Below are 16,331 nucleotides of genomic sequence, written 5' to 3' on the forward strand. Positions count from 1 at the left end.
GGAAGCATGCAAACAGGTCATTTCAGATCACAATTGATTCTGTAGAGAAAGTAGGACAGCAGGGCTTAGTTCCTGGAAGGCGGAGGCAGAAAGATCAGGAGTTCAGGGTCATCCTGGGCTTGCTGACTATGTCACAAGGAGAAAGCCCATAGTAGCTGGGTACACACAGGAGGCAAAGGCAGGCAGGTTTCTATAAGTTCAAGGCCGGTCTGGTCGTCAGAGCGAGTTCCAGAACAGCCAGGGCTACACCGAGAAACCTGTCTGGAAAAACAAACAGACAGAAGACAAACCCATAGTAAAATAAAACGGAAGATGGGGTTGTTAGGGTGAGGCTGGCCCAACAAGTGTGTGCCTGAGGGAGTGAATGGAGAAGCAACAGGTGGCTCCCTTAGGCCTGGAGACCAGTGCAGAAGAGAGAGGGCAGGTGAGCCCAGCTCCCACAGCGCCTGCCTTGGTAATAAGGGTGTTGGATTTCTTTGATACTTTTTTTTAATATTCTGTGTGTGTACACACATGTACACACTGCTGTTTGCACTGTTGCTGCACGTGTGTGGAGGTCAGAGGACCACGTGCGGGAGTCAGTTCTCTCTTTCCGCCATGTTGAGTCCTGGGCACGGAACTCAAGATCGTCAGTCTTGGTGTCAGGCGGGTATATCAACAAGGAAGCCATCTTACTTGTCCTGTCCTTGTGTCTTGAGATCCACTCTCACTGTGTAGCCAGGGCTACCTGTACCTCACAGTCTCCGTGCCTCAACCTTCCGAGGGCTAGAATTATAATCATAAGTCACCACACTGGACTTTCACATCCCTTCTGGTGGCTACTATACTTGTTTTGGGCTGGGGCTTCTCACCTACTGGTCTGGTCTCCTCCCCTGCCCTGCCCTTCCCTCTCTTTTTCTCCCTTCCTATCCCCTTCCCTCTTCTCCTCTCCCTTCCTATCCCTTCCCCTCTCTTCTCTTTCTTTTTCATCCCTTCCCCTCCCCTCCTGTCCTCTGGGCCCTTAATTTGCTTACCATGCTTCCGGTTTTTCATCTCTTAATACCAAGTAAAAAAAAACAAAACAAAACAGTTTTTACTTTACCTGGCTTATTTATTGATTAAAAATCAATTTTTAAAAATTATTGTTCTGCGCGCGCGCGCGTGTGTATGTGTGTGTGTGTGTGTGTGTGTGTGTTCACGCCATGGTTGATGCATGTGCAGATCAGAGGTCAGTTTTAAGGAGTTGGTTGTCCCCTATCATGCAAATGCCATGGGTCAAACTTGGCGCACTCGGTGGCAGGTGCCGTCACTAAGCCATCCTGCCTGCCCCCCTTACATTTGTGCTCCTAACCTCTCTGGGCCTGAGGTTTCCCTCGGCTCCTGCCTAAAGCATGCAATTTCCCACGTACCTCGCCTGGCCTATCCTGGACCTAGGAGGGTCCTGTAGTCTGAGCTAGCTAGATTTGGCTGGCCCCACAGCCCAGCTCCCTTCTGTCTCCCCGGTCCGCGGATCGGAGTCCCTGGTTCTCTCCTAAGTAGATTAGGACCTTGGCCAGGAGGAGTCCAGGCAGTCTGGAATGAGCTGGAGGTCAAGAGTGCCAGCTACCGCTGCTTGCCTGGCCCTGATTTGATTTGGGTCTGGGCAGCTGGGAGGCTGGGCCTGGCCCAAGGGCTCAGAGGAGTCGTTAGCAGCCATCGAGTATGGCTGGGCTGTATCGGAAGCTGCAGACTCCCAGGCTAGTGGATGTCTTGGCTGTGAGTGAGTACAGTTATCCAGCAGACCCTCCACAACCACCAGCACCCCATCAGGGGTGACCTAGGGCCACAGAAAGGCCAGGGCAAAGCCACCAGCAGTCTCTGTTTTCAGAGCATCCTGACCATGGTCCCTCTCTGGTATCCTTCAGTGGTCTGACGTATACTCACTGTCTCTTAACCATACAGAGTTTTCTTTCTTTTTTGAGTTACTTTTTTTGTGGAGCTCTGGCTGGCCTGGAACTTGTTAGATAGACCACATTGGCCCCAAACTGATAAGAGATATGTACCACTTGCCTCCCGAGTGCTGGGATTAAAGACGTGTACCGTTACACCCAGCTGCTTTTTATTTCCCTTGTGATTTGTTATGAGACAGGGTCTCATAGGCAGGCTGGCCTCACACTCACCGTGTAGTCTATGATGTCTTTGAATTCCCAATCACTGTGCCTCTACCTCCCAAATGCTTGGAATTATAGGTGTGTGCACCTGGCTTGACTTACTTATTGATGTATTGATTTATTTTTGTGATGCTAGGGATGGAATTCGGGAACTTTCCGGAAGATACTCTAATGTAGAGCCACGCCCCCAGCCCCTCCCTGGGGGATTCTAGGCAGGGGCTCTACCACTGAGCCACACCCCCAGCCCCTCACTGGGGGAATTCTAGCAGGGGTTCTACCACTGAGCCACGCCCCCAGCCCCTCACTGGAGGATTCTAGGCATGTGGTCTATGCTTGGGCCATATACACAGTTCTCTTTTTAAATCTTTTTGTTGTTGGTGGTGGTGGTAGAGATGGGATTTCACTAAGTTTCTCAGGATGACTTGAATTGACTCTGTAGCCCAGGCTGTCTTTGAACTTGTATATCCTGCCTTGGCCATCTGAGTTAACAGGGAGGGCCAGTGGGTCCTGGCAAAACCACTTATTTATTTTTCTCACATTTTTACTTATTTGTTTTGATGTGTGTATGCAGTTAGAGGACAACTTGCAGGAGTCAGTTCTCTCCTACGGTGTGGGCCCTGGAGATCAAACGCCCATCCTAAGCAAGTGCCATTTTACTGCCCATAAAACCAGTTTCTTCCTGTAGTCCAAAGCGCAGATCTGAGCCTGTAGAGGGACTTTAATCTAGCAATTTGGTTACTAGCAACTTTGGCAAGGGATCACATCCGAAGACCTATATGATCTGACCGGAATGCACACACGCCCTGGATTACAGTAAGATCTGGCTGGAATACAGACACACCTTTAGTATGCACCTTTAACCCCTAACAATAAGCGTAAGGTTAGTTTGTAGAATGAAGCAGCCATGTTTGAAAGTAATGTCTAATTGAGAGGCAGACAAAGTAACGAATCAGGGAAAGGTCTGAGAGATAGGACACGCCCCACTCATGCACAACATGGGAAAGAGAGGCTACTTAAGGTAGCAAGGTGGAGAAGGGTGTGTGTGTGTGGCAGTTTTACTGGGAAGGGTGTCTGGGAGACCAAGCCAGACACAGGTAAAGACAGAACAAGCCAGAGAAAGAGAAGGAGCCAGAGGATTAGAGTGGATTGCCAAAAGTATATGGCCAATCAGGGCAGTTCAGTCAGAAGCCAAGAGAAGCTGAATTGAATCAACTTGGAAGATTAGATTGTACGGAGGTTAGAAGCTTCCAGGCCATGGCCTAGGTGTAGTTAGAACAGAGAAAGAGCACTCTGAGATTGGGAGTAGGTCTCATCTCATCCCTTCCTCTGAGGAAATACAAAAACATTTACAGAGCCAGTGCCCGGCCCAGAGCTGCTCCCCTTTTCTGATTTAATGATGTGGTGTTTTTTGCTGAGGCCTCATCGTCTTACCCCCGTATGGTACCTTACGGCACCTGCTGCTGTCTGGAGTTTCCCAGGATGACTGGGATTCCGTGCTTGACCCGTTGCACACAATGAGTTGCGGACAATGAGTTGGGCCCCGAGGGTCAGCCATGGTGGATAGAGGCAGTTTGGCCCTTGCAGAGTTTACAGTCTGGGCGTTAGTTGTAGTGTCAGTAGACATCCTCGGCTTGGTGCTTTTTTAGGCTGCCAGCCTAGAGGCCCTGCCACCTGGCTGTTTGCTACCCCACCCAGTGAGTGTCTAGAATCCTTGCTGACAGGTGGCAGACAGGTGGCAAACAGGGTGTGGAATCTACAGCTCTATGGCTGGGTGACACACCCAGCCAGGGGCCTGAGAGGGCTCTGGGGAATAAGCCCAGAGCATATCCTGTCTTTGTCCGTGGCCTCCTTTGACTTAGGCTAGTGAGGGACTGGTGCTTTCTTGGGCAGCAAGTAGGGACCACCTCATTCCCGTCTCTTGGGATAGCCCTGGAAGAACAGCCTCGAGCCAGCTACCAGCGACCAGCAACCTTGTCTTTGGATTTAGACTTGTGCAAGCCAAAGAAGCCTTCCGAGGAGGAACTGTGAGAAGCCTCAGTACGTCAGTACAAAGTCCTTTCCTGGGGAATCCCTAGTTTGAGGAAGTAGCCTGTGCCCCATCTGCACCTGCTCCAAGTCCATGGCCCCATCCAGGAAGTAGACTCAGGCTTCAGCCGTGACCTTGATCTGGGAGCTTGTGACCAAGCCCAGAGGCGTGTACTGAGCTGATGTGGGGGGAGGGGGGCGACAATGCCCAGCTAAGCTGTGGGTGAGGCAGTCAGGTGCCTTTCCCACAGGATTGGCTATAAGGATGTGGACACAAGCTGGTAATCTCAGTTCTTGACAGGCGGAGAAAGGAATATCCAGAGTTCAAGCAGCCGGAGCTAGAAATTAAGGCCTTGTTCAAAGCACGTGTACAGTAGGTGCCGTGAAGGGTGTGAGCGGGAGAGGGCTGTGACGGGCGTTTGTGGAAAACACTGGCAGTTAGGACCCATCCTGGTATTGGGCTTCAGGCAGTGAAGACTAGTATCATGGTTGTCTTAGTCTTCTATCCCTGCACAAGCATCAGGACCAAGAAGCAGGTTGGGGAAGGAAAGAGTTTCTTCAGCTCACACTTCCACATGGCTGTTGATCACCACAGGAAGTCAGGACTGGAACTCAGGCAGGTCAGGAAGCAGGAGCTGATACAGAGGCCATGGAGGGATGTTTCTTACTGGCTTGCTTCCCCTGGCTTGCTTAGCTTGCTCTGTTGTAGAACCCAGGACCACCAGCCCAGGGATGGCACCACCCACAATGGGCTGGGCCCACTTTGGTGATGGATCGAATCTCTGGGTTCTGTTCCTTGGAACACAACCCTTAGCTGTGTTGCTGTTGTTTGCCTTTTTTGTGGCAAGACAGGACCAAATGTCTACCCCAGGAAGGCACCAACGATAGATGGAAGAAAGAATTCTATTGGAGACTAGTTTGGTGAATGGTTATTTATGAGAGCGCGGAACAGTTAAGATAGTAACTGTTATATTGCTGTGAGGAGAAACCGTGGCCAAGACGACGTATAGGAAAACAAACCCATTTAAGAGAAGGTTTTTTTGCAGTTTAGAGGGTTAGTTAGTCCATGGTCAGCATTGGCAGGAAACAGAAAGGCATGGCACTGGGAAAGTAGGTGAGAGCTTTATATATATCCATATCTATGGGTAGAAGGCAGAGAGAGACATACAGCCTGGCATGGGCTTTTAAAGCATCAAAGCCCACCCCCAGTGACACACTTCCTGTAGTAAGCCACACCCACTCCTATAAGACCACACCCCCTAATCCTTCTCAAACAGTTCTCCAACTGGGGATAAAGCATTCAAACATATGAGCCTGTGGAGACTATTCTCATTCAAACCACCACAATGGGTGAGGGGTTACTTGTAATGGCAGTGACTCAAAGGCAGCTGCATTACCAAAAAGCCTATGTCATCATGGTTGATGTCACTCACAAAAAGTTGCATCTCTGGAACTCTGTATGAGCTGCAGACAGCTCTACAGAAGTGTCCCGTATCCCTGCCCATTCTCTTACATGAAATTGCTCTGCATTTATAATCTTTGGGAGGGGTCTTGTGACTCTTAAGACTCTCTGAGCTTCCAGAGCTTTGAGAGCTTCTGAGTTTCCTGGGTCTTGTAAGCTTCCTGAGCCTCATGAGTTTCCTGAGCTTCCTGAGTTGTGTAAGTTGCTTTGTCTTTGAGTCTCAGGAACCTCCCTCTAGGAGGGAATGTTTAAGGTCTCTGAGAATGTTTCATTCAAATAGGAGGAAATACGTATACATTATTCACTTAGATAAATGCATGTTTCTGCAGTAGCTGCTGTCTCATGGCCTGTGGAAGTTCAAATTTTTTGCCATACCTTTGAGGCCCTTGAATAATGGGCTGGAAGGCCAGCTGGCATTCTCTTCCACTTGTGAAGTCCAGGTGACCCTGGGAGCCAAGTCTGCCTACCCAATTGTACCACGTGTCTACTACCCACTGTGTCCTCTCTGTTCTCTCTAGGTGACCATGGCCTTGCTGGGGAAGCATTGTGACATCCCCACCAACGGCTGTGGGTCTGAGCGCTGGAACTCCACCTTTGCCCGCAAGGACGAGCTCATCAACAGTCTGGTGTCTGCCTTAGACTCCATGGTGAGTATCTGGCCAGGTGGGAAGAGGGCCCAAGGGCAAGATGGGAGAGGTTCTGTCCAGATAAAAAAGTCAGACTTGGTGGCCCACACTTGTAATCCCAGTGTAAAGGAGGCCTGTCTAGCAAGCTCACGTCCATAGGTGACCTTACCTTTCACATAAAGGAATTGAGGGACAATTGCCAAAGCAATCTTCTGGCTTCCACACACATGCACATGTATGTAGACACCAGGATATGCATGAATTTACATACATTTACACCTGGAATCACAGTCAAGAGGTTGCAATAGGAAATCTTGAGTTCAAGACCAGCCTGAGCTACAAAGTGAAACCCTAAAAGGACAAGGCTAAACTCATTGATGAAGAGAGTGTTTAGCATGAAGTAGGCTCTAGGTTCGAACCCTGGCACCACTCCTGCCTGTTCACACCTAAGCAAGGGAAAACAGAAGAGTGGATCCGCCTGGCGTTCTTTAGTATTTGAGGAGGTCACACAGCGCGATCAAGTACAGAGTTACTGGTCTCCCAAGCAGAGAGAGCCTCCTTTCTAGATGGTTCTGAACCACGTGTATCCTGAACATCACCAGCCTGTCAGTGGTGGTGGGTGTGACTGCCATGTGCACTAATGGACCACGCCAACAGCAATATTTTGCACTCTCTGGATTTTGTCATTTGGAGTCAGTCTCTCACAGTAAGGCCATCCTGAAACTCTCAGCGGTTCGCCCCAGGCACTGCTGTTTTCTTAAGACTGGCATAAGAGGTGAGATTATGGCCCGGAGAGGTTGAAGAGCGTGTCCTAGGATCACACAGCACAGAACGTCTTAAAATGGTAATTGGCACGAAGACTGGTTTATTTATGGCAATTCTTTGTTTTTTTTTGAGACAGGGTTTCTCTGTGTAGCCATGGCTGACCTCACTTTGTAGACCAGGCTGGCCTGGAACTCAAGAGATCCACCTGCCTCTGCCAAGAGCTGGGATTAAAGACGTGTGATGGCTCAAAACCAGCATTCATTCATTTATTCATTTATTTCCTTATATTTTATGTATACTAACTAGTGTTTGCCCGTGTTATGTCTGTGAGGGTGTTGAATTGACCAGAGCATTGCTTTAGACGGTTGTGAGCTGCCATGTGGGTACTGGGAATTGAACCTGGATCTAACCACTGGACCATCTCGCCAGCTCAAGGCCAGGATTCATAAAGTGCCAAGTGTGTGCCACTGGGTTTACTGACAGGATTTTGCTTTCGAGGGATTTACATACTGTAGTCTTGGTTATAACTTGGGGCCACACAAGTAAGCCAGTTTGGTGTAGCCACTGAGTTCTGTGTGTGTGTGTGTGTGTGTGTGTGTGTGTGTGTGTGCGCGGGTGATGGTGGGGTGTGTTGCATTCATGTAGAGGCCACAGATCCACTTCAGGTTTAACTCTTCAGGTGCCATTCCCCTTGTTTGGGACAGGACCTTGCTCTATAGTTCAGGCTTATCCGAAACTCACTGTGTAGCCCAGGCTGGCCACAAACTCATGGCAATCCTCCTGCCTCAGCCTCCCTGAATGCTGAGATTACAGATGTGAGCCAGCTAAGCCTACAGCACCTAATACTTCCTGGGTGTCTCCAGTACTAACCGGGCCCAGCCCTGCTTAGCTTCTGAGATAAGGTGAGATCACCTTGTTTTAGTTTTGAGACAGGATCTCTGGTTTGAACTCATCAAATAGAAAGCCCCATGGATTCTCCTGTGTCAGCCTCCCTGGTGCTGGGATTGCAAGTGTGTGCCACCACACCTGGCTGGTACACACATGACAGATGTGTTTGCACGTGTGTGTGTATTACATGTGTTTGCACATGTGTGTTTGTGTGGTGTGTGTTACATGTGCTTGCACCCGTGTATATTACATGTGTTTGTGTGTATATTATGTGTGTGCTTATTACGTGTGTGTTACATGTGCTTGCACCTGTGTGTGTATTACATGTATTTGTGTGTGTGTGCATATGTAGCATGTGTGTGTACTACATGTGTGTGTATGTGGTGTGTGTTACATGTGCTTGCATCTGTGCGTGTATTACGTGTTTGCACGTGTGTTTGCGTGTGGTGTGTTACATGTGCTTGCACCTGTGTGTATTACATGTGTTTGTGTGCATGTGTATTATGTGTGTGGTGTGTGTTCCATGTGCTTGTATCATGTGTGTGTGTGTGTGTGTGTACTACATGTTTGTCTGTGTGCGTGCGTGCGTGCGTGCATGTGTTACGTGTGTTTGCACCTTTGGCAGCACCCAGCAACAACAATCTAGAAAGGAGGCTCTCTATGCTTGGAAGGCCAGTGACTCCTTGATCATGCTGCATGTGGAAGCCAGTGTCGCTATCTTCTATATTGAGGCAGAGGTTGCCCTCGAACCCAGCCCTTGCCAACTGGACAACCCTTTAGCCAGCTTGCTCACAGGGTCTCCTGCTTACACCTCAGCTGGTGGGACGAAGGAGCGCTGCCCCAGCTGCCCAGCATTTATATAGGTGCTAGAGACCCTGTCGTTACGCTTCGCTGCAAGTGCTTTGCCCGCTAACAGCCCCCAACCTCACACTCATGCCCAGCACTTTCACGTGAATGCTGGGAATCGAACTCAGGTCTTTGTGCTTGGAAGGCAAGCAATTTATCCACTGAGCCATCTCCACAGCACTGCTTATAGAGATTCTTTTCCTGTAACCAGGATATTTGAAGTTCTGCTGCCATAGTGTTGAGAATGCCATGGTGCATTTGTACAGTTTGTCGAAGGCAGTCACTACTCTGTGTCCCAGTGCAAAGGGACCAGAGTGGTCTAGAAGGTGCATCTTGTCTCTGTAGCTAGCGCTGGCTTCAGATGCTTAATCCTCCTGTCTTAGCCTCCCAAGTGCTGGATTACAGACAGATACTGCTAGGCTGGGTTCCAGGCTGGTCTGATTTAGCTCACACATCCACCCCTCCCCCACAGTGCTCAGCGCTCTCCAAGCTGAACACAGAGGTGGCCTGCGTGGCGGTACACAATGAGAGCGTCTTCGTGATGGGCACCGAGAAGGGAAGGGTGTTTTTGAATACTCGGAAGGAGCTACAGTCAGACTTCCTCAGGTTCTGCCGTGAGTACCCTATGTTCTCCATGACCAGGGTCCTGTTCTTTCTAAAGGACAGGGGTCCTGGCCCATCCCTGTCCCCCCTGCTTAATCCAGCCTAAAGACACATGGTTGTTCCAAAGGGAACTTGTTAAAACTGTCCAGCAGCTCCTGTCACTGAGCCTCATAACTACCCACCTCTATGCGCCCATTTTTTGATGGGAACACTGAGGCCTAGCACAGTCACCCAATTCTACTCTATTTTTCAATGGTGCTGAGGATCGAACCTGGACCCTTATGCCTATGAAGCAAGTGCACTGGTACTGAACTAAACCCTCAGCTGTTGGTCCACTTACTTTTGATTATTGTCCTTTTTTCTTTGTTTTGTTTTGAAGTTATATTCTGTTTATATAGGCAGGCACATGCTGGGGCATGAATGTAGACATCAGGAGACTTGCTACAGTCAGTTTTCTTTTCCACCACTAGGAATTGTACTCAGGTCTTCAAGCTTGGTCGCAAGCTTCTTTACCTGCTGAACCGTCTCGCTGACCCCTTTATGTTTTTTTTTTTTTTTCTTGGAGCTGGGGACCGAACCCAGGGCCTTGCGCTTCCTAGGCAAGCGCTCTACCACTGAGCTAAATCCCCAACCTCCTATGTTTTAAGTCAGTTTCTCCTGTAACCCAGGCTGGCCTTGAACTCCTGGTCCTCTTGGCTCCACTTTCCCAGGAGAGGACAACACTCACCACCCATTCTGCTGTATGTGGTACTGAGGTGGAACTCAGGAATGCATGCTTGCTAGGCAAGCATTCTGCCAAACAGGCCACATTCCCAGCCCCAGTTCTACCTTACGACTGAGTATATTTGAGGATGGGGACCAGACACAGTTGTTCAGCTAAGATATTTAGCATGTGTGAGTGTATTGCCCTTGTTAGCTCACATCAACCTTGTGGGGTGACGTGTCGTTGTTTGTTTTGGCCCGGAAATGCTCAGTATACATGGGCTGTAGGTATGAACAGCTCTGAGTCAGGGTGGCCCTCAGACATAGAGTGCCTGCCCAGTATGGTAGCCCAGCAGTAGATGGCCCTGGGTCCCATCCCCAGAACTGAACAGCACTTCATGCTGGGCTATTGGCCTCAAACCTCATTACCTTTCCCAGAAGGTCATGAAAATGTCCCCCATGATATGCAGCGTGAGAAACTAACAGAAGGCTGGAGGGCTCAGTGGGTCTTCAGTGTACACTGGAGTCTGGAAGAAATGGGCTCTGATATCACCGAACGAATGGGCTTGCTAGCAAGCCCCGGAGCAAGCAGGCAGAGAGCCAGCTAGATTTCTTCTTCCAAGTCCTTGACATCAGCTGCCAGCTGAAGGTGTGGCCCAGATTAAAGGGTGGATCTGCCCACCTCAAAAGATCTGGATTAAAGGTTTATATTTCCACCTCAAAGATCAGAAGTGCGAGTCTTCCCACTTCAAATGATTTAATTAAGAAAAACAAAAAAAATCCCTCAGGCTGGAGAGATGGCTGAGCTGTTAAGAGCACTGACTGCTCTTCCAGAGGTCCTGAGTTCAATTCCCAGCAAACACAGGGTGGTTCACAACCATCTGTAATGGGATCCGATGTCCTACTTCTGGTGTGTCTGGTGTAATCACATCCATAAAATAAATACGAAAGGACAAACTTCTTCGCAGATGTGCCCTGTCATTTGGGTTTTAGTTAATTCCAGATTTACTCAATTTGACGACTGTCTTTGTCAGGGTTTCTGTTTCTGTGCGAAGACACAACGTGACCAAGGCAATTCTTATAAGGAAAACATTTCATTTGAGCTGACTTAAAGGTTCAGAGGTTCAGTCCATTGTCATCCTGGCACATAGACACGGTGCTGGAGAGGTGGCTGAGAGCTCTACATCACGATCCGTAGGCAGCAGGAAGAGAGAGAGTCAGGGTTTGGCATGAGCATCTGAGACCTCAGAGTCCACCCCCAGTGACACACTTCCTCCCACAAGGCCACCCCTCCTAATCATCTCAAACATCGCTAGTCTCTAGTGACCGAGCATTCAAATAGAAGAGCTTGTGGGTTTATTCTTATTCATATCACCACAGCAAACAGGGATAGCCCCACAGTGTGCATAGTTCAAGGCCAAGACTCCAGTTCTCCGATCCTCGCTTCTTCAAAGTCAAGGAGATAGATTGTGGGGTGGGGTGGAGGGATGCCGGGGGTCCCTGTGGACAACCAGGCACTAGCTGTTGATGGTTTTGTTGGTAGTTTTCATGGTTTCCTGAGCCTTATCCCTAGGATTAGCCATCCCAGACTAGTCCAGCACTGCATGTACATAGCTGGATCATAGAGATGCTCCCCAGACTGTAGTCTCTGAGGCTGGGCTCACGTAGTGCGTGTGGCAGGGTCCTGTAGCCTCCCACCCCAAGCCTCCCTGGGGACAGTGTACTTTATTTTCCACAGCCAGAAAGTCACTATTTATAGCATTCAGAATTCAGATATTTTATTTCAAGCTTGGAAGGTCTCCAAGGAGAGCTAGCACCAAGCTGGAAGGGCCCTTCATCTTGTTCATTCTCTGCTCATCCTGTTCTGATGTAGCTTCAAGGACACCTTTAATCCCAGCACTGCCCCAGTCTACATAGAGACCCTGCCTTAAAAAAACAAACAAACCCAATATTTCATAAATATCTCCCCAAATGACAAAACCCCCTGGGAAACTGGAGGGTGTGGATAGGGTTTGTCTGATGATTCCTAGTTGCAGTCTTACTGTTTCAGAGAAGTTCAGGCAACTCGTCACATCACATCCACAGTCAAGAGCAGGGAGACTGTTGGCTCCCATCTAACCTTCCTCCTTTTCACATAGCTTAGAGTCCCATTTCCTAGAGAATGGTGCTGCCCATGATGGGCTGGGAAGGTTGACCTCCAACTGTAAAATTACTAGGCTGCTCCAGAACTGTAATTTTGCCATTGTTGTGAATCGTGTCGCTTTCTGATGGTCTGAGGGCATCCCTGTGAACCTATCCACCAGTGCTCAAAGGGGAGGAAGGGTTGGGACCCACAGATTGAGAAACACTGATGTCGCTAATTCGTTCTAGACTGTCCCTTTGAGATTGTGGCAGGTTTAAGGCTAACTATTTAAGGTGCTTGGATGTGTACCTGCTTGACACACACCTACGGCCCATGTGCTCTTGTCGCACAGGGGGACCCCTGTGGAACGATCCAGAAGCAGGACACCCTAAAAAGGTGCAGCGCTGCGAAGGTGGTGGCCGGAGCATCCCGCGGTCCTCTCTGGAGCAGTGCTCGGATGTGTACCTGCTGCAGAAGATGGTAGAGGAAGTGTTTGATGTTCTTTATAGTAAGATCCTTCCTCATTCCATTCCGGAAACGGGTGGGTGGGAGACCAGCCTACCCACGCCTGTCTACTTCAGTCCCATCCAGCTCTGCCCACCCATCTTATTCGAACCCTACCCATCAGCTCAGCCACAGAAACCTTACCCACCTCACACACCACTCTGCTTAGCTCCACCCACTTCAGCCTAGTCACTCTCTACCCTATTTAGCCCCACCTACCTTAACTCTGTCTGGCCCCACCCACCTCAGCCCCGCCCTCATTCTACCCAGCTCAATCCAACTCCACTCCATCCTGCCCGTCCCTGCCCAGCCCTTCCTTCTAGCCCAGTCCCACGACATCCAGGTCAGCCCAGCCTTGCCCTATGAAGGCACCCTAGGCCCTTTTAGCGTAACCGTACCCACCTTGGCCCAGCTTCACCAGCCATACTTCCGTTCTAGCCCCACCTGCTCTGCCGGTCTCAGTCCCGCCCGAACTGATTTAGCTCCTCCCACCCCAGCTCTGCCCTGCCCACTTCCGCTCAGGGCTATTCATCCTTTTCAGCCCAGGCCTTCCCTGCCAAATCCACGTTAGCCCCACCTGCCTCAGACCAGCCCCGCCACACCCAGCTCCAGCCAAATCAGCCTATTCCTGTCTATCCATGCCATACCTAGTTCGGCCCTACAGCCTTGCCCACCTCAGCCTAGATCGGCCTAGCGCCACCGCGACCTATCCGTACACAGCGTCGCCTCACCCACCTGTCCAGCTGTGCCTCACCCAGCCACACCCTACAGTGCTTAGGCCCACCCACCCTCCCACCCTCATCCCCACCCCCCTCAGCTGTGTCCCGCCCACCTTTGCTCAACCTGCCTCAACCCAGCCATATTTCTAATCCAACTTCACTTGCTCTGTCCGCCCAACCCAGCCTTGCCCTGCCTAACTTTGCTCTACCCACTTTAGTCCGACCCTGCCCTGTGTAGTCCTATCCACCCCAATCCCCTCTCCTTCAGTTATGCCCTGCTCCACTCAGCCTACCCAAACCCAGTTTACCCCTGCCCGGCAGTGCCTTACCCATGTTTGCCCTGCCCTTCCCCTACCCAGCCTCAAGCCTAGCCCTGCTCACTTCTGCTCAGCTCCTGCACTGTGGGTACTTCCTCATTCCCCCCCACCCCCTCCCCAGAGCCAAGCAGAACCCCAAGACATGACTTTCCCCATTCTAGTCCCTTTCCAGCCCCCAATTCCCCATCATGAGTGTATCCGGTCATCTTTCTTGGACAGCCACATCTTACCATCTCTCCACCTGTGTTCAGCCTCCTGGTTATTCTGGAACCATAGCTGTCTTCCCAAAAGATAAGCCAGTGGGACGTATCTATAGGCTGGTGTTGTTCATTCTATAGCGGGTGTGCCTGCAGAAACAGGGGACCCAGAGCCCACCTCCAAAGGGGAGTCACCTCACATTGCCTGGCTCCCAGTGTGCCTAGCCAAGCCCCAGCCAGTACTGAGCCTCACTGTTCACTCTCTGACAGGTGAGGCTATGGGCAGGGCCACCGTGGTACCTTTGCCCTATGAGAGGCTGCTCAGGGAGCCGGGGCTACTGGCGGTGCAGGGGCTGCCCGAGGGCCTGGCCTTCCGGAGACCAGCAGAATATGACCCCAAGGCACTCATGGCCATTTTGGAGCATAGTCACCGAATTCGGTTTAAGCTCAGGAGGTGAGTAAGCCTTGTCCTGGTTTCATTTCCTTCTGCTGTGTTAAAAATACCTTGACAAAAGCCCATTAAGGGAGATAGAGGTTGTTTGGCTCACGGTCCTAGGTCACAATCCATCACTGTAGGGAGGTCAAGTCAACAGGAATTTGAAACAGCTACTCACATTACATCCACAGTCAAGAGCCAATATCGGTGAATTCAGTCATGCATTGCCAGTCCTTCACTTGCTTTCTCTATTCGTAGACAATTTAGAATCTCCAGACTAGGGAATAATGCCGCCCACAGTGGACTGGGCCTCCCCATCTTAGTGTACCCAGACAGTCTTCCTACAGACATGCACACAGGCTCTCCTAATCTAAATCTCTCTTTGAGACTCTTCCCAGGTGATTTTAGATAATGTCAAGTTGATAATTAAAACACGTGGTGGTGCATGCCTTCTCCTCAGCTCTTATGAGGGAGAGGCAGGTGGACCTCTGAGTTTGAGGCCACCCTGTCAGATTCCAGGCCTGCAAGGGCCACATAGCTAGACCCGTCTCTCAAAAACAAAAGACAAGCAAACCTGTCACACCCCATCGCCAGCCAGAAGGCAGAAAGCTGGAGACACCCTGAGGGAATCCTTTACGGAAAGCTTTGGGTCTGATGGAGGAAGCGAGAGTACAGACCAGTCATGCAGTATGATCTGAGTCAAGAGCTGACTAAAATTTTCCCAAGGGATCAGTGTGTCAGTGTCACACATAAGGCTTTGTAGGGTCAGGGACAAATGATGATGAGTAGAGTTGATATTGTCACACAGGATGGCTCGTCTGTCATCCCAGCACTTTGGGGAAGTAGAGGTAAGAGGGTCAGGAGTCCAAGGTCATCTGCCATTACATAGTGAGTATCGTAGGGTTTCATTGCTGTGAAGAGACACCGGAAACGAGGCAAGTCTTCTAAAGGACAACATTGAGTTGGGGGCTGGCTTCCAGGTTCAGAGGTTTGGTTCATTATCGTGGCAGGAAACATGGCAGCGTGCAGGCAGAGACTGGCTTCCACCCTGGGCAGAGCACGAGCACTAGGACACCTCAGAGTCCACCTACATTCCAATCCCTGACCCCATATGCTTGTCCAAACACATTAATTCTATGGGGGTGGGCCGTACCAAACCATAGCATAGTATAAAAACATTTAGTCCAACTTCAAAAATCTCCATAGTCTATCACAATCTCAGCAATGTTTAAAGGTTCAAAGTCTCTTCTGAGATGTGTGCAATCCCCTGTAAAACCCTCTGTAATCCCCTATAAAATCCAAATCAAAAAGCAGACCACATGCTTTCAACATCAGCAAGATATACATTACCATTCCAGATGTCATAGTGAGGAAATAGTGGACCAAAGTAAGTCAGGAAACCAGCTGGGCAAAGTCCAAACTCTGCACGTCTGTGTCTGATGTCGAAGCGCACTTCAGATCTCCAGCTCCTTTCATTTTTGTTGACTGCAAAAAAAAAAAAAAAAAAAAAAAAAAAAAAAAAAAAAAAACAAAAAAAACCTGCTTTCACTTAGACTGGTTCCATTGCCCGTTAGCAGCTTTCCTCTGCAGATATCCCATGGCTCTGGCATCTCTAACGTCTTGAGATTTCCAAGGCGACTTCAAGTGTACAGCTTCTTATTCCAATGTCTGGGACGCACACATGATCTTCTGGGCTCCTCCAAAGGGCTGGCATCGCTTCTCCAGCTCTACCCTCTGTAGCACTGTGGGCTCTGGTTGGCTCTACTCCATTGTTGTTGCTATTCTTGGTGGTCATCCCATGGTACTGGGATTCCCAGTGTGTGTGTGTGGGTGGCAGGGGGTAGAGGGTGGGGGGAGCGTCTTCCATTGCAAAAAGACTTCGCCAATAGTGTGTCATGAGTTCTCTTCCTGGTGCCAAGTCTCAGCTTCTTTGCATGACCCTTCTATCCTGGGCTGTCAATTACAACTGAGGCTGCACCTTCACCCTTGA

General features: G+C 49.9%; 1 protein-coding gene across 47 annotated transcripts in view; it reads left to right on the forward strand.

The window, feature by feature from the left end:
• Gtf2ird1 (GTF2I repeat domain containing 1) overlaps positions 1-16,331 on the forward strand; it is a 106,673-nt gene that overhangs the window by 35,447 nt on the left and 54,895 nt on the right. For 35 of the 47 annotated variants that reach the window (XR_015633877.1, XM_087577697.1, XM_087577707.1 and 32 more), the window contains 4 exon segments: positions 6,135-6,263; positions 9,214-9,355; positions 12,521-12,676; positions 14,176-14,359. Coding sequence is in view for 46 of the 47 variants with exons in the window: in XM_087577697.1 (XP_087433823.1) it covers positions 6,141-6,263; positions 9,214-9,355; positions 12,521-12,676; positions 14,176-14,359 (605 nt within the window). In the remaining variant the exon portion in view is untranslated. 47 annotated transcript variants of the gene reach the window in all.

The sequence above is a fragment of the Rattus norvegicus genome, chromosome 12, assembly GCF_021556685.1.
Source record: "Rattus norvegicus strain SHRSP/BbbUtx chromosome 12, alternate assembly SHRSP_T2T, whole genome shotgun sequence".
NCBI lineage: Eukaryota > Metazoa > Chordata > Mammalia > Rodentia > Muridae > Rattus > Rattus norvegicus.